The 17,817-nt window shown below is 37.9% G+C and overlaps 1 protein-coding gene across 4 annotated transcripts in view; it reads left to right on the top strand.

Moving 5' to 3' along the window:
* The window catches only part of LOC306872645 (pericentriolar material 1 protein-like), a 40,334-nt gene that overhangs the window by 12,006 nt on the left and 10,511 nt on the right, over positions 1–17,817 (top strand). For all 4 annotated transcript variants that reach the window (XM_079421309.1, XM_079421310.1, XM_079421308.1 and 1 more), the window contains 17 exons: positions 3,951–4,128; positions 4,206–4,315; positions 7,183–7,429; positions 7,605–7,755; positions 7,871–8,065; positions 12,344–12,507; positions 12,670–12,884; positions 13,263–13,381; positions 13,511–13,640; positions 13,737–13,895; positions 14,779–14,942; positions 15,047–15,235; positions 15,310–15,559; positions 16,309–16,454; positions 16,842–17,017; positions 17,134–17,293; positions 17,452–17,804. In XM_079421309.1, coding sequence (XP_079277435.1) covers positions 3,951–4,128; positions 4,206–4,315; positions 7,183–7,429; positions 7,605–7,755; positions 7,871–8,065; positions 12,344–12,507; positions 12,670–12,884; positions 13,263–13,381; positions 13,511–13,640; positions 13,737–13,895; positions 14,779–14,942; positions 15,047–15,235; positions 15,310–15,559; positions 16,309–16,454; positions 16,842–17,017; positions 17,134–17,293; positions 17,452–17,804 — 3,106 coding nt within the window. The remainder of the gene's footprint in view (positions 1–3,950; positions 4,129–4,205; positions 4,316–7,182; positions 7,430–7,604; positions 7,756–7,870; positions 8,066–12,343; positions 12,508–12,669; positions 12,885–13,262; positions 13,382–13,510; positions 13,641–13,736; positions 13,896–14,778; positions 14,943–15,046; positions 15,236–15,309; positions 15,560–16,308; positions 16,455–16,841; positions 17,018–17,133; positions 17,294–17,451; positions 17,805–17,817) is intronic.

The raw sequence follows: 17,817 nt of genomic DNA, 5'->3' as shown, positions 1-17,817 counted from the left end.
GGCTTTTTAATTGAAGTACGTTTTATTTTTATTGTATAAAAATAGAAATAGTATTCATTTAGATACTGTTTATACACTATTTGCTTAAAGTTGTCTTGTTTGAATGCGAAATAAACAAAAACCTTAAGATTATTTTAATAAGTTTGTACATCATTCATCAACTCATTTATCACAGTCTTGTACCGGCAAATGATTTCTCACCTGTCATTCCAAAGAATAGTACAATGACCAACGTGACAAGTATAAAAGGCTCGTCTGTTTGGGAAGGTGTGTACGCAGTCAGTGGAGGCTCGCACTACAGAGCTAGGCGAAAGTATGAATCCCGCTTAAGGAGTTTTAATTCTGTAGGGGTGCTGTTGGCGTACTTCTAGTAAAAGGAAAGCAAAATACAAAAATAATATTTAGACTGTTCTGTTCTTTTAATTCTGATTAAATAAAGCAGTAACTGATGCCATAAAATCATGAGTACGTTTTGATTTAAAGTTCAGAAGCTATAGCTTACATGAACCAAAAAAAAAAAAAAAAACCCGCAAACATGTCACTTAAATTAAATACTTCATAATTTCTTCACAGAAGAGACTTAGTATTGTTTCCAAACAAAAATATATCAGCATCGGATATTGGCAAAAATCCAGTATCGTGCATCCCTACTATGTACTTCACTTGCATCGACTTAAAACATCATCCTTCACATCGGCTATATCAGCACAGTGAGGTGGTGGTCACACTGAACGCAACAGATTGTACAACGGAGCGGAGGCACTTTTTATTTTTCTTCCCAATGAATCTGGTGGCATTTTCTTGAATATTTGTAGGCAAGATCAGAATCAGCTTTATTGGCCAAGTATGTTTACACATACGAGGAATTTGTTATAGTGACAGAAGCTCCACAATGCAACAGAGAGACAGCAACAGGACAGGACACAGATAATAAAGAATAATACAAATATCCAAATAGGCAATGTACAAAACAGCAAAAACACAATATATAATATAGACAATTAAGTTCAAGTTGAGCTTTATTGTCATTCCGCTACATGTGGGGACATACAGTGGAACGAAATGTCGTGCCTCGCAGGACCACGGTGTTTGGGGTGGGGGGTGGTCCATGTTTCAGGAGGTAGGGGCTTGCATGGGGTTTCAGAGGGGAGCGGGGTGGTTTGAGTACAGGGCTCTCACAGCCTGGGGGAAAAAGCTGTTGAGCAGTCTGGCGGAGCGGGCTTTGTTGCTCCGGTACCGTCTTCCTGATGGTAGGAGCTGGAAGAGACTGTGGGAGGGATGGGTGGAGTCCTTCACGATGCTGTTGGTTTTGCTGGAGCATCGTGTAAGGAAAATATCCAGGATGGAGGGGAGAGGGGCACCGATGATCTTTGCAGCTGTGTTCACTGTCCGCTGGAGGATCTTGCGGTCAGCAGCACTGCAGTTCCCGTACCAGACAGTGATGCAGCATTAAGGGTACAAAAGATGGTTTTGTACCCTTCCAAATCCATTCTGCTACTGTCATCATACATTAAGTCATCAGTAAAGTAGAGAGGGCCTGTTCCAGAGGCAGCCACCCATTCCCCTGCCATGACACCACCTCCACCATGCTTTACAGATGAGGCTGTATGCTTGGGATCATTTGCAGTTCCCTTTTTTTCTCCACATTTTTGCTTTCCCATCACTTAGATAAAGGTTCATCTTTGTCACATCGGTCCATAAACACAGTTCCAAAACTCTTCTGGCTCACCTTTGTGCTTTTTTGCAAACTCTAATCTTGCCTTTCTATTTTTGGTGTTGGTCAGAGGTTTGCATCTTGCTGTGTAGCATCTGTAATTCTGTGTCAAAGTCTCCTGAGGACAGTAAATTGTGAGAGCATCACCCCAGCTTTCTGGAAGTTGTTGGTGATTTTACAGACACGTCTTTTAGGGTCCATTTTCACAGCTTTTATGATTTTTCTGTCATCAACTACAGTTGTTTTCTCAGCCGATCAGGTAGTTGATGGTTGCCGGTGTCGCTGGTGGTTTCCAAACTCTTGATTTCTCCATGCCCTTTGTTTTTGCTACAGCTCTAATTGACTTCCTCCTTTTCTTTTAGCATCCAAATTGCTTGCTTTTCTCTCAAAGTCAGCTCTCTCATCTTCATCCTGGTTTGTGTGTGTCATCATCGAATGCAAGATTCAGAAAACAGAAGTAATGGATATAACTGATACAACACACTCCCTGCTTTTAATACCTGAAGAATTAATGCAACAGGACAAAGCTGATCACTTAGAAAGACCTGTGAGGCAACTGTTCCAATACTTATGCTCACATCAGATAGGGGGATGAAAGTGCTGAACTTCTTAGCTGGTAAAACATCTATGTGTTGAATCACCCAGTAATACAATGTGACATTCTGTAGTTTTGTCTCATATTCATCTTTTAATCATATTTGTAAATGTCCACAGCCAACAGAGCAATTTTGTCTTTACTGTTCCAATACTTTTGGAGGGCACTATATATATATATATATAAGGCCTAGTATATCAGTCTGGCGAGTAAACTAAAAACTTTCCTAGCCAATGGCGATTCAATTGCCAAGGTGTCCATAGAGGGTTGCTGAACAATTAAATATTTTTTTTGTATAGGCCTATATTCCTTTTTATTCTGTTTTCTCCGTTCACAGAATCGCTGCAGGTGCACGTGATCTGTTGAATAAATCTTACACTATCCTCAGATAAACTTTAATGCCGGTGTATTGCCATTGCGACTTACCTATGATGAGTTCACAGCTGAGCATGGGCATTTCACTCACTGGATGCATCAGCCCCACATTTGCATAGGCCATACTACTGGAGATCGTGATTGGTTGACAGCTAATTTCAAATATTAAATGGAACGATAAAATAACGTTATTAACCGGTTAATGGTTAATTTAAAATTTTCGATTCTGTTCGGAACTATAAAATTTGATTTTATTTCTGGTTCTGTTCCTGTCAAAATTTTGTTTGTTTTCGTTCCTTGAACTGTTCAGAGCCCTGCTTGGTATTATAGAGTTCATTTGAGGATAAAGCAACCAAAAGCCTCACAAAGAAAAAAGTGCTTTAGAGTTTAGTTACTTGTCCATGACTGACTATTTTGGGGTTCAGTGCTTGGAGAACAGCTAATTCTGTGGATTTATATTTATATTTCTGTGCTTCATCAAATGTCTTTAAATTGTGTGATGTGATTGTGCACCACAGGCTCAACAGTAGGTATATTTCCTTCTAACCTGTGGCTGGTTGCATAAGCTAGTTAGTCTAATCTTATGTAAATAGTTAGTTTTCAGTTTTTTTTTTTTTTCTTCAAGCCTTTTTTTCTCTTTTCTTTTCAGTTACATAAAAAGGATTGGACTAATTCGAATCTGAAAAAATAAGACTGATTACCCCTTGTACCCCTTGTAACTAAACTACTTCTTAAAACACAGCCTATAGTGGTTATGTTTATGCAACTGGCTCTTGGTCAGGTCAGTAAATTATTATTTTGAGTTCAATTTAAGAAAAACATTTAAATTGACAACAATAGCTGGAAATTATATAGATATAATTTAATTGCTTGTCCCATTTTTGTTGAAGACTAATCCTAGCTGATGTTTCAGAGAAGATCAATGAATATGTTAGATAATGATGATGCTATTCCATCATCACAATTCACACCAACAATTTTCAGAACATCACAGAATTCAAATTATTGACAAAATTAGTTTACAAGATTAGCTAATGAAAGATGCATTCTTGTATACGTTCTTGAAAGTGACAGTTGAGTCAGCTGGCCTGGAACTCTCTTACACACTGGGCCTTGGTCAGCAGGGGTCCTTATTGTTGAGCCCAGGCATTAGCTGACTGTGATGTCTCTAACAACCTGCAACCTCAGCATGTTGTTGTTATTACATAGTTCCACAGGTTGATACTAGTAATTTTTCCTCATGATATCTTTCTCTCTACTTCTCAGGGCCCTGGTGTGTGTGGAGAACAGAAGGAAGAGCTAGAGAACATGAGAAAGCAGCATGATCTACTAAAAAAGATGCTAGAACAGCAGGAACAACTCAGAGCACTACAAGGCCGTCAGGCGGCACTGCTGGCCATGCAGCAAAGTGCTGAACAAGCCATAGCAGTGATGGATGACACTGGTGCGGGAAACATTTACTTCATGCTGCTCGAAGTTAGAATTGTTTCCATTGTTATTGACATTATTTTTGCATTACAGTTGTTACAGAGACTACTGGAAGTGTGTCTGGAAGGAGCATTACCTCAGAGCTCAATGATGAACTCAATGATCTTATCCAGCGCTTTCATAACCAACTGCATGATTCTCAGGTACATACACGCGCACACATAGCTAAACAGCCTGATTTTTATTTATACATTTATGTATAATTTATTTTCATTGGAATTCAACAGACAAAACACTAGAAAATATTTTAAAATGTGAAATATTATTTTGTGCTCAAGGCTTTTAAAATCTCATATGGTAAATATTAGTTATTAGAATAATATACGACCCAAATTCCAGAAATGTTGGGATGTTTTTTAAATTTTGAATAAGATGAAAACTAAAAGACTTTCAAATCACATGAGCCAATATTTTATTCACAATAGAACATAGAGAACATGACAAATGTTTAAACAGAGAATTTTTACACTTTTATCCACTAAATGAGCTCATTTCAAATTTGATGCCTGCGACACCTATGTCTCAAAAAAGACACAGGGCCAACAAAGGGCTGAAAAAGCAAGATATTTTGAAAAGATTCAGCTGGGAGAACATCTAGCAACATATTAACTTCATTGACATCAGGTCTGTAACATGATTAGCTATAAAAGTGATGTCTTAGAGAGACTCTCAGAAGTAAAGATGGGCAGAGGCTCTCCAATCTGTGAAAGAGTGCATAAAAAGATTGTGGAATACTTTAAAAACAACATTCCTCAACTTCAAATTGCAAAGACATTGCAAATCTCATCATCTACAGTGCATACCATCATCAAAGGATTCAGAGAAACTGGGGAAATCTCTGTGCGTAAGGGACAAGGCCGAAGCATCCAACCTTTGTTGGATGCCCGTGGTCTTCGGCGACACTGCATTACTCACCGGCATGATTCTGTCATTGACATTACTAAATGTGCCCAGGAATACTTCCAGAAAACACTGTCTGTGAACACAATCCGCCGTGCCATCTGCAGATGCCAACTAAAGCTCTATCATGCAAAAAGGAAGCCATATGTGAACATGGTCCAGGAGCGCCGTCTTGTCCTGTGGGCCAAGGCTCATTTAAAATGGATTGTTTCTAAGTGGAAAAGTGTTCTATGGTCAGACGAATCCAAGTTTGACATTCTTGTTGGAAATCACGGACACCGTGTCCTCCGGGCTAAAGAAGAGGGAGACCTTCCAGCATGTCATCAGTGTTCAGTTCAAAAGCCAGCACCTCTGATGTTATGGGGGTGCATAAGTGCATACGGTATGGGCAGCTTGCATGTTTTGCAAGGCACTATGAAAGCTGAAAGGTATATAAAGGTTTTATAGCAACATATGCTCCCCTCCAGACGATGTGTATTTCAGCAGGACAATGCAAAACCACATACTGCAGCTATTACAACAGCATGGCTTCGTAGTAGAGGAGTCCGAGTGCTGAATTAGCCTGTCTGCAGACTAGATCTTTCACATATAGAGAACATTTAGAATATCATTAAATGAAAAGTGCGTCAAAGACGACCACAATCTCTTCAGCAGCTGGAAACCTATATCAGGCAAGAATGGGAGCAAATTCCAACACCAAAACTCCAGAAACTCATAACCTTGATGCCCAGAAATCTTCAAACTGTTTTGAAAATAAGAGGAGATGCTACACCATGGTAAACATGCCCCCGTCCCAACTATTTTGAGACCTGTAGCAGGCATCAAATTTGAAATGAGCTCATTTAGTACATAAAATTGTAGATTTTTTCAGTTTAAACATTTATGTTCTCTGTTCTATTGTGAATAAAATATTTGCTCATGCGATTTGAAAGTCTTTTAGTTTTCATTTTATTCAAATTTAAAAAAACGTCCCAACATTTCAGGGAATTCGTGTTGTATAAAGACAGAGAGAGAGTGACTGACGTCGGTCCCATTCTTTGAACAGACAAAAGTTCTCTATTGTCCTAACTAAAAATTTTTTTATTTTATTTTATTTTATTTAGTCATTTAGCAGACTCTTTTATCCAAAGCGACTTACAAATGAGGACATAAGAAGCAATCAAAACCAACAAAAGAGCAACAACGTGCAAGTGCTATTACAAGTCTTGGTTAGCCTAACGCAGTACAGATAATTATTATTATTTATTGAATTTTTTTTTTGTTAAATAAAAAGACATATAGAGAAAATAAAATTAGAATAGAGAGTGCTAGAGTTAGAGGGTCAAGTAAAGATGGAACAGATGAGTTTTTAGCCGTTTCTTGAAGATGGGTAAGGATTCGGCTGCTCGGATTGAGTTGGGCAGGTCATTCCACCAGATGGGAACAGTTAATGAAAAAGTCCGTGAAAGTGTTTTTCTGTGTCTTTGGGATGGTACAATAATGTGTCGTTCACTTGAAGAACGCAAGCTTCTAGAGGGCACATAAGTCTGAAGTAATGAATTTAGGTAAAGGGGTGCAGAGCCAGTGGTGGTTCTGTAGGCAAACATTAATGCCTTGAATTTAATGTGAGCAGCTATTGGTAGCCAGTGCAAACTGATGAACAGAGGCGTGACGTGCGTTCTTTTCGGCTCATTAAAGATTAATCTTGCAGCTGCATTTTGTATTAATTGTAGAGGTTTAATAGAATTGGCTGGAAGACCTGCCAAGAGAGCATTGCAATAGTCAAGTCTGGACAGAAAAAGAGCCTGAACAAGGAGTTGTGTTGCATGTTCTGAGAGAAAGGGCCTGATCTTCTTAATATTGTATAATGCAAATCTGCAGGACCGGGCAGTTTTAGCAATGTGGTCTGAGAAAGTCAGCTTATCATCAATCACAACTGTTTTTGAAGGAGTTGTGGTAGATGAGCCTAACTGGAAGGTGAGATTGTGATGAAGCGATGGGTTAAATAATATAACCACATCACATGACATAGCATTCAATTTAATGTGTAACTACTGAGACCTTTTAAAAAAAGTTTTCACGGTTCCTTAAAACACAAACTAACTACTAAATTCCTATTTTACTCTCTCAGTCTCAGACAGTCCCTGACAACCGACGACAGGCAGAATGTCTCTCTCTTTCAAGAGAGGTGTGCCGATCACGCACTACCCATAATTCCAGGAGTCAGTTGCCCTCCTCTGCCCCACTAACTACTACATCAACATCCGCCAGCACTAAACTCACCAAACTGCAGGAACTACAGGACAAAAAGCAGACCATGGACAAGATCCTTCAGGAACTCCACTCCCTTAGAGACCAGACCCTTAACAACAGTTCATGTAAGCCCCCTCACACAGCACATGCAGTTATTCTGAGCCTTTCTCTTTTTAATAAGCCCCTTCTCTTTAGATGATCTCTATTGTACATTTTTGCAATATGTTGTGTTAAATACTTTTGATGCAATTGTGTGAAAAGTACTGTTACTGATTAAACAATGTATTTGTGTTTCTTCAGGTCAGAGTGTAAGTCAGCGTGGTACACGCATGGGCATGTCAGAGCGTCCCTCTGTATTGGGTAGAGAGGGAAATGGACCACGTCCAGTGAGGCAGGACTCTTCCTCCTCTTACACGCATATAGATGATAACCACCCTGCTGATAAGCTCAGGTTTCTCTATTCATCTCATTTGATCTCAGTTCAATTTTTGTACCAAACTGATGTGTTTTTATTGTTAATGTTTAGTAATGCAGCGTATTGATGTCTGTTTTGTCACTTAATGCAGGAAACTTAAGGAGGTGCACAAGCGTTTGAATGAACTAAGAGAGCTTGTTCAGTATTATGAACAGACATCAGATATGGTGGTGGACACCGTAAATGAGAATGTGAAGGAGGACGATGACGAAACGGAGGATGGTTCACTTTTTGAGGCCATGTTTGATTCAGAACAGGAGAACCATGAACCGGTCACTAACATCAGGTAGAGAGTAGTCACTTCAATACAAAAATTGTGCGTACACTTGTGAGTAATCATTAAAATGCTGTTTTGAAAGTGTTATCCACAACGTTTAAACAGTTATATTTGTTAACATGAGACCACGTGAGAATCCAATTCCTGCTTTAATTTTAGAATGGTCCACTCAGCAATACCAGAAAGAGTGACTAGGGCTGGGTTGACAGTATTAATTAATTGATTTTAATCAACCTTCATTTTGATGAAACGAAATCAGTATTTCCCATACAATGATTTATTTAAAAATAAATATATTGTTGATATTGTGGCAGGCCGCCACAATATCAACAATATCCACAAATAGATTTTCTAAAAGGCTTTGACTTCGTTGAATAAACATGAGCATTGCACGTCTCAGTCAAAACGCAGCACTGGTGTTTTTATATAAGCTGACTGTCTTCAGAAAAGTTTTTTTAAATTTTCATTTCATTTTTCAGATAATGCCTGATAGCTTTCATGAACGCAGTGCTGCTTTGTGTACAGCCGTTACTGGGACACTGCTATTTCTGCTGCTCCAAAAGCACCTCCTGTTGGCAGAGAATGAAATAGCATTTTCAATAAGCCTGTCTGCTCTTTTATATTTACAGTATATTCACACATATATATAAGCATCATTTGTAGTCCAGTAATCACATTAAGCCAGTGTTTCCTCTAGGATTTTTTCCAGCTGTGGTGGCAGGACTATTTCCCATGGGCCACACCCCCTCCCCACCCAAGAATCACGTGCACTCAGAATTGGATTCATTATAAATAAAAGAGAAGTAAATGGTAAATAATAAAATATGAACGAATAAATTAACGACAATCAATAGCACAAACAAAAACAAAATTAAATTTGTAATAATCTACTCAACTGTAAAATAACACTGGATAGTCTTCACTTTATAAATGGACAGTAATGACAGACAGCAGCAGGTTTATTTAGGTTGCTGTCTCTTTAAGACCTCATGCAGGGATCTAAAATACTATTGCACAGGGCTTAAACAGTAAGCATACATTTCTTTTTAGGAGCACTTGTCCTCCTAATTAAAAAGAAAATTAGGAGGACTTTCTGATCAATAATCAAATTCTGACTAAAAAATTAACCTTCCTAATATGAGGTGATATTTGACTCCATAAAGTGATTTACATTTTCTTTTTACATTTGGCATTTTTCTAATTTTATTAAAAGTATGTCGTCTGTCAAATTTAAAAAAAAAAAATTATAAGCTATATTTATATAGAATTTCTAATTTAAACAATATAATAAGTAGAATAAGACAAATAAGTTAGCAATCATATGAAATTGGTATTAATAAAAAATTAATTTGCACTGCAGAGGTGGCACAGAAAAACATAAAAGTGGATGGTAGGTACGTTTAATGAGGCTCAGAGGTGGCATGAGTGCAATTAAATTCATAAATTCATGTTGAGATTGTTTTAAATAAAATGTTGAATATAGAAATATTAAATGATTTAAATAACTGAAATTATACTTTAAAAATGAAACTGAAACCGCCAGCAGGTGGTGGTATGTCACTGATTTTATCACTGAATCATTCATTCAATTGATTCGTTCGAACGGCTGATTCATTCAGGAATGAAGCAAGTCACTGTGTTTATGAATGGGTAATCGTGAATCACTGACTCAATAGATTTGTTTAAACACGCATTTCATTCATGAATGAAACACCTCTGTGTTTGCTTTTAGAGATGCGTAGCGCTCAGCTTTTACTTTATTTGGAAATATTTTGCTTGATGGCATGGCACAAAATCAGGCAGTAGTGTTATATTCAGACAACGTAAGTCACTTAATATTAACTTCTTGTTTATTGAACTGTTGTATTAAATCAACATCACATTTGCAGACTCCCTTAATAATCTTGAAAAGCTGTCACTCTCAGTTTATCACGATCTGTGTGCTCACAGAAAACGGTCTATAAGAGTGCGCGCGAGTGACTTCTCTTTCACTTTAAATGAGCAATACTCAAAACCACATGCAAATGATACACTGCGTCATCTGTCATCGCGTTATAAGCACGAAACCTGCGGGATTAGTAGAATTATTAACAATAGCTGCAATCCCACGCTGAAATTCAAGTCCTGCTCTGTCTCTATGATATTACTGAAAAGCTGCAGCCGTGGCGGGGATGATTTTTGGTGTGGCGGCCAGCCACAGCTGAATGAATGTAGCGGAAACACTGCAAGCTTTGTGCAGTGTTTCTTTTTATATGAAAATTATATGAAATCTCAGCTTTCAAGTTCCATTTTGACAAGTTTGATGTGGCATGACCGATCGCTGTAGCACGACCTCAGTTCAAGCTGCAGCGCTGAGCGTGTGTAGCGATCATCTTTTCCTCTGTACTGCTAGTTATAGCATGGAATAAACATGAATCTGAAGATATGAGGTATGATACAGAGAATCTTGCTGAAATGTATCATGTCTCATGTAAGAAGTGTTTCAACTACTGAAAGATTTACATTTCACTGCTGGACCTACATTTCACTGCTGGTTATACTCTGTATAATTGTGTATGTGACGAATAAAAAAAATAATCTTGAATTCAATATCCATAGCTTGTCCATAACTATTTGTTCATTATATTCATTACATTTTTACCTAACCTAGTAATGTATGTTAATAAATCTATCATAAAAATAGGTTTTTATGAAAGACAATTCAACAACGAATTGGAGTAGAAAATTAATTATATAATTTAAAAGCTGATTTAAAAACTCATGTTCAATTTAAATGTTTGTATTCAACTTTTTTTTTGGTTGATTACATCTAAACATAAATAGCAAATAAATGTAATATTTTGGATTCTGTTTTTAATTGAAAACCTTTAACGTTATAGTATGTATCAACTAGGGGTGGCAGAAAAAAATTGATCCATCGATGCATCGCGATTCTCTCTCCAACGATTCTGGATTGATTCTGAGAATTTCAGAATCGATTCTGAGCTTAGTTTTTAACCAGATGTGCGATGACGCTGAGTTTGCTTTAGAAACACCCGTATTCTGCTTGCTTCCAATTCCTCACACACATACACCACTCGAACCTTCCATAAAATAATCTTTCATAAAGTTCGGAAAGGTTGAAGCGAATTACAACGTCATTCACGGGCTTCATTGCACAGGTTGCGCTGTGAGAGACGTGCGCTTTGTTTGATGTTACACTTGAAGTGTGCGGTCCCATCGGTATTTTCCTTACAAATGCTTTACGAAGTCATCATTTATGTGGCTTGGAATGCAGTGGACTTATATTTAAAATATGAACCTCACTAACAGAAGGCTGCTTTCAATTTCAAATGCTGACGCGCTTTGTTTGTGTAGACTGCTCGTGCATGCGGCTGTGCGCGACCCCGTGTAAGTGGTTTAATGTACTTGCGTCTCAAAATGGTTTTATGACACAAAATTAATGTAAACACAGCCAGTTATGTTTTAAGGGATTAAACAGACAGGACAAACCACATTACTTCTTATATTTCAAAAGAGATCTGTGTGTGAATGTAGCTTAATAGATCTCCTGCTGTCTATGATGTCATAGTAAAAAACAACAGTAAAGATGAAGAAAAATCACTCACAGTTCTTGAATGGGAAAACGTTCAGATAATCTTAAATACTGGAATAACTCTTTGTTTGTTGTTTGTTATATGTTTCTATGCTCCTCCTTATTATTTGCTACCTGTATGTTTTGAAGTTGTATTAGTTTAAAATTCTTAACATACTTAATTTATAATATTTTTTTAAAATTTGTAATTATTTTAAAAAGTACTTTAATTACTTATGTAAGGATATGTAAATGTAAGGATTTAAAAAAAACTCAAGTCGGTAAAAAAAAATCGGATCGGATCGTGAGGTGACTAAAGATTCCCACCCCTAGTATCTACAAACAGGGTTATCTGTAGAGTTTACAGTATTAGTTGAGAGATTGTTTTCATTCAGAAAATTTAAATTGTACTGTACCTGATATATGTCCAGAAAAATTTATATAAAATCAAATTCATTAAATCTGTGTCAATACCCAGCTCTAGTGCCAGAAAAAGTCTTAGGTCATGCGCCGTGCCAAAATATTGCCAGTCACAGTTTCAGTGTGGGTGGTCCAGTCTTGAATATTTGTCTTTTTATTGCATCATATGTGTGATTTTAAAGGTTACAGGTTGCCTGAAAATTGTCCTGTTGAAGGAATCTGAAAATAACTGGTTGCTTTTCAGTTGTTGTTAATTGAGGGCAAATTAGAAATAAACTGTTTTATTTTCGTAGAAATCCAGCCCAACCACAGACTCCGAGTAACTGGATGGACATGAACAGTTTGGGGAAAGCTCGCAGTGCCTCCAATAATAGAGATGGCCGTCTGAACACAGAATGTGAGATCAATAACCGCTCAGCGGCCAACCTCCGTAGTCTCAACGTCCCTTCAGTCATAGGTCAGACCTTACAATCTTTCAAATCTAGAAATAGTCACCATTGTGCAATATCTGTCAACACATTCGGTCTTTGTATAAATGTATTGACCTAAAATTAAAAACAAGGTGTGCTGACAAAACTATCAACCTATTAACTATTTATTTTATTTGCATTATCACTAGAATGCCAGTTCAATCGGGACAGGCCTTACGATGGTGTTAAAGATGAGGATGATGATGAGGGACTGGAGGATGATGATGGGGCAAGAGGAGGCAGAGACAGTGATGGTTCAAGCTCCAGTCTAGGTGGTGACACAGATTATGCTCAGAAAGTCTGTCGTCTTCAAACAGCCAAACAGAAACTCAGACAGCTCCAAGAACTGGTGGCCATGGTGCAGGTGAGAGTCTGGAGCCATGAGGCTGATGTGAGGTTCTGGTTATTCAGAATGCAGAGCTGCAAACCTCTGCACAGACTGCTAAGAACATCACATCTGTCCGGCGGCTAACAACACTTTATTCTGTAGCTTGCTTCCTAATCTAGTTTTCATTATTAAACCTGGCATTATATGTTATGAATATTGTTGACTCTTGGACGAATTCCCTTTGTTCCTATCTTGTAAGTTGTTTTGGATAAAAACATCAATGCAAATATAGTGTGAGAGTAGCTTGTATAAGCAAACCCGTTTTTTTTTCAGATTCTCCTGCCTGTTTTTTTTATGCATTCTTTTGTCAACCTGTTAAAGACTTTTTCTCTTGGTCTGTTAATGTTACTGTAGAGTGATGATACAGATGGTACTACAGCTAATGAGGATGAGGGTTTGAAGCAACAACCCAATAACACCCGAGCAACAGCTCCCAAAGTCCAGAGAGACGTCGTCCTCGCTGAAAAGACCAGGTTAGTGTGTATTTCTCATATGGAAATAAGATATTTGCTTGCATTTTCAGTTCATATTAATATCATGCTGTAGCATGTTTTTGCAAAGTGCCTTTTGTTAAACAGCTTGTATAAAACCTGTTTTTTTAGAGAGAAATTGTATGAGGAGAAACTCAAGCAGCAGCAGCAGGAACTAAAGCAGCTACATGAAGAGAGACAGAGACTGATGGAGATTCAGGGCAAGATACAGGACTTACAATGGGCTTGTCCTGACCTGCAGGTACTTTAAACGTGCACTTTTTTTTGCGCATGTTACTCAGACACAAACAACTTCTGAGACAGTCTTATTTAATTTAATCACGTTGTATCCTGTCAGTCGTCTGTGAGCAGTAGTGTCAGTGGTCAGATGAGGAAGATTCCTGCAGCAGCCTCTACTCCTGCTCCTGTACCGTTACACTCCTCTAAAGCTAAAGCCAACACAAGTGGCCTCAAACCCACCACTGAACCTCCTCCAGTTACAGTCACTGACAGTGAGGTTAGTGTGCATTTGAAAAAACAGTTTTGCTTCCTTTCTATATAAGGTAGGGTTTTCAAGGAATAGTTCACCCAAAAATTAAAAATGTCATCTTTTACTCTCCCTCATGTCATTCCAAATCTATGAGATTTTTATGCATCTTTGAAAGACAAAATGAAACGTGAGAGTTTTCTATCCCTTCACTGAAAGTCCATTCCACCAGAACTTTTAAGCTTCCAAAAGATCATAAAGAAATTAATATTAAGTCAAATTAATCCATGCATTATCAAACCTAATTGGTTCTCCCATGTCAAGCAAGCTCTTTTGAACTTCCATTTACTGTATTTACATTTAGAATTCAGTGGAGGGACAGAAATCTCTCAGGTTTCATTAAAAATATCTACAAGAGTGTAATTGATTGAGGTTGAGACTCGGGTGTATTCAAACCAGGAAAGTCTGCTAGTTCACTTGCTTTGGTACGGACCAAATACAATGTTGATTTTTTTTTTTAAATTTACATTTACTTTTTAAAACTTTTTTTTTTTTTGCTTTCACACTGCCCTTTTTGCAAGTAAACCAGAAATTGTTAATAAAACCACATGTGTGCTAAGGTCATCGGTTCATCCATTCAACCGTACCGGAGTTCCTTCGTTTTTCAGCTGGGTTTCGGTATGCTTGTTTGGTTTGCACCCAAGAGCGATTTCTGTATTCACACCTGCTCAAAAGATTCGCACCAAGGGGGGAAACGGACTTGAGTTAGATTCAATCGAACCAAACAAGAAAGGTGTGAATACACCCTCAGATTTGTTTGCAGAAAGGTGAAATTAGTCCAAGGTTTATTTAAATTCATTTTTATCAAAGGTTTTTTATTTTTTATTTTATCAAATTAATTTTTTTGTATTAGCTGTGGTCGGAGATGCGAAGGCATCAGATGTTGCGTGAGGAGTTGAGACAGAGGCGGAAGCATTTGGAGAGTCTGATGGCAGAACAGCAGAGGAGAAGCACACTCAACGATTCTTCATTCAGGAGTGACACACATGAGACCCAGTCCTACTGCCGTGATGAAAGGTAACACATGGCCTTGATAACTCATGGCTTAGTGTTTCAAAATGTTTTTATGTGCTGCAAGGATTGAATTTGTTTAAAAGTGCTAATCATCATTTTTCTATCAGAACCGTGGCCACCTGGGGTGGTTCAACACAGTGTCCCCTTGGTGATGATGATGATTACTCCTCTGAGGTGGGGGCTGAGGAAGATGATGATGATGAACATGATGAGGGAGAGGAGTCCAGTTCCACCGATGAGCTGCATGCTTGCTCCATACAAAAACAACGCAACTACAGCAGGAATAACAGAGATGGGTAAATACACAGGCACCTATACTATACTATACATCAAGCTCATCAATTATTAACTGTCTTATCAATTCATGCAGTCTGAAAGTTCACAGGGAAATTAATGGGAGCCCTTCCCCCCATGGATCACGGGGTCGCCCTCGTCAGCAGCCGCAGACTGAAAGAGGTAGTTCCAGCAGAGCCAAGCGTCAAGAGAATCTGCGATGGGCGGCTGATCTGTCTCTCTCTGAGGGCACTTCACCAGCACACTGGCAGGAACAGATCACACACCTCCAGAAACAGCTCAACTTCAGCACTACCATGTGCCAAACCTTGTTACAGGATCAACAGGTCAGAGAGTGTACAAAATTAGGGTTACATCAATGTATCAGCCAATTTTTTAAAAATAGCCAATGATCTGGGCTGATTATTTCAAAATTCAAACAATAAATGTTGTTTTGAAGCTCGAAAATGTGGTTTGACAGATCGCTGTAGCGCCTCAGTTCAAACGGCAGCACACTTCTCTACTTGCATCAGAATGTTTGAAAGTATGTTGAAAGATACAGTACAACCTTCTGAAATGTATCATGTCTCATGTAATCACTCGATCAGAGTTTCAGCTGTGGAAAGACATAAAACAGCTTGCGATCTTTGTCACAATATTTAACACAGGAAAATTCTAAATTCATAATACTAATGTACCAAATGAGACGGTTCCCTGTATAATTTACAGCATTAGTTGGTAGAAATTTTGGTTACACTTTATTTTAAGGTGTCCTTGTTAGTGTAATTATACATTTAAATACGTAGTAATATTAATTAACTACATGTACTTACTATTTGGTTAGGGTTAGGATTAGGGTTTGGTTTAGGGTTACTTGAATGTAATGTAAGTACATGTAACGTGTAACAAAAGCATCTCAAAATAAAGTGTTACCAAATTTTTTTTTCTTTAGGAAAACCAAATTGTCAGATATCATTATATTGTATTGGCATTCAGAATTGGCATAGAAATTTAGTATCATTGCATCCCTATACAACATTTTTAACTTTCTTTATTTTCTTACTAACAACTTTTTTATTTCCCCTCTCATCTCTAGACTCTTTCATACATGCTGCAGGCTCTACTCACAAGCCCCTGTGGTGTTGTGTCCAATAATGTGACCTCTCCTCAAATCCCTCTTATCATGCACCAATTAAACCAGTGTTACACACAGCTGGCTTGGCAGCAGAACAACGTCAATCGGTGGGTCTTTAGACTTCAAAATAAAAAAATATCAATTGGAAAAATTATTTTTTGTTAAGAATGAAGAATGAGGCATTTACTGTATATACAGTTTAAATATTAGGGGTCAGGTTTTTTTTTTTAAGTAGTTTTGAAAGTAGTCTCCAAATGCTCCCCAATTCTGCCTTTATTTACATTTACATTTAATCACACTTTATTTAATCTAAAAGGACAGTAAAAAAAAGTTATATTGTGAGTAGCATTACAAATAACTGTTTTGTATTTTAGTATCTTTTTAAACTATAATATAAAAACTTTTGAATGGTATTGTAGGTCTAAGCAAAGCAAAAGCAAGCTTTGGTTTCATTTGTTATAACTTTTAAAAACATTTTTTCTCTCCTATGGTAGGTTGAAACAGGTTCTGAATGATCTGTTACGGCAGCAGCAGAGTCAGTCATTGTCAGGACAACAGCAACATCAAAATGTTGGGCATGATTCTGCATCATCTTCTCTGTTTGTAAACTATCCTCCTGTGAATACACTCAATATGCCTGGACTCCCAAACTTCTCCACTTTCCCAACTGGTATTTGTTATCTGTTTGTAAAATTAGGGAAGTAAATTAATAAAATTAAAAATGACATAATTCCAGATGTGTTTAACTTCTAACTTTTTTTTTTTTTTTTTTTTTTCTGGCTTTAGGCTTTAATTTCAGTCCCATATTTCCCTCCTCAGTAGGAGATTTTCAGCAGAACCAGGCTAGTTCAGATCAACAGCATGATCCAAACATATCCCTCAAAACAGAATACATGAGTTTCCCCCCTCCACTACAGAGATCTCCATTGAATAATGCAGAGAAACGGTACAAATGTGTTTCTGTATTTTGAATTAAAGTGATATAATCATAAATTGTATTAATTGCAGTCTGGCGAAAATGCAAGAATTACCTACTTTGTGTTGCGTAAACTACAAAAAGGAAGAAAACTTTGCCTAATCTTGTTAATTTTCGTCCCTTTACAGGTTTCAGTCTCAACCTGACAATGTGCCCGATGCTAACAACTCTAGCTGGTTAAACTCCTCTCTGAATCGCTCTGGTCAGAGAACCACCCTCACCTCTGACCATCAAAGTCAAATAGAGCAGAACTCCCCTTCCTCCTCTCCTGTCCCTCACCCTTCCACTTCCCGGGAACTTTCTTACATACCTGACTCCCAGGAGTCTATAAGCAGCCTTCCAGACAGGTCAGATCCAACCACTGTCACCAAAACTTTCAGAGCAGGACGTAAGGCTGCAGCACAGGCCAGCCTTGCTTCTAGAGACAAGACCCCCAACACAAAGATCCGCCGCAGGAGAGGCAGGGGACAGAAGAACACAGGTGTCTTTATTTA

The sequence above is a fragment of the Barbus barbus genome (genome assembly GCF_936440315.1).
Source record: "Barbus barbus genome assembly, chromosome: 7".
Lineage (NCBI taxonomy): Eukaryota > Metazoa > Chordata > Actinopteri > Cypriniformes > Cyprinidae > Barbus > Barbus barbus.
Note: the sequence above shows the minus strand (reverse complement) of the source record. Positions and strands in the feature narration are given on the sequence as shown.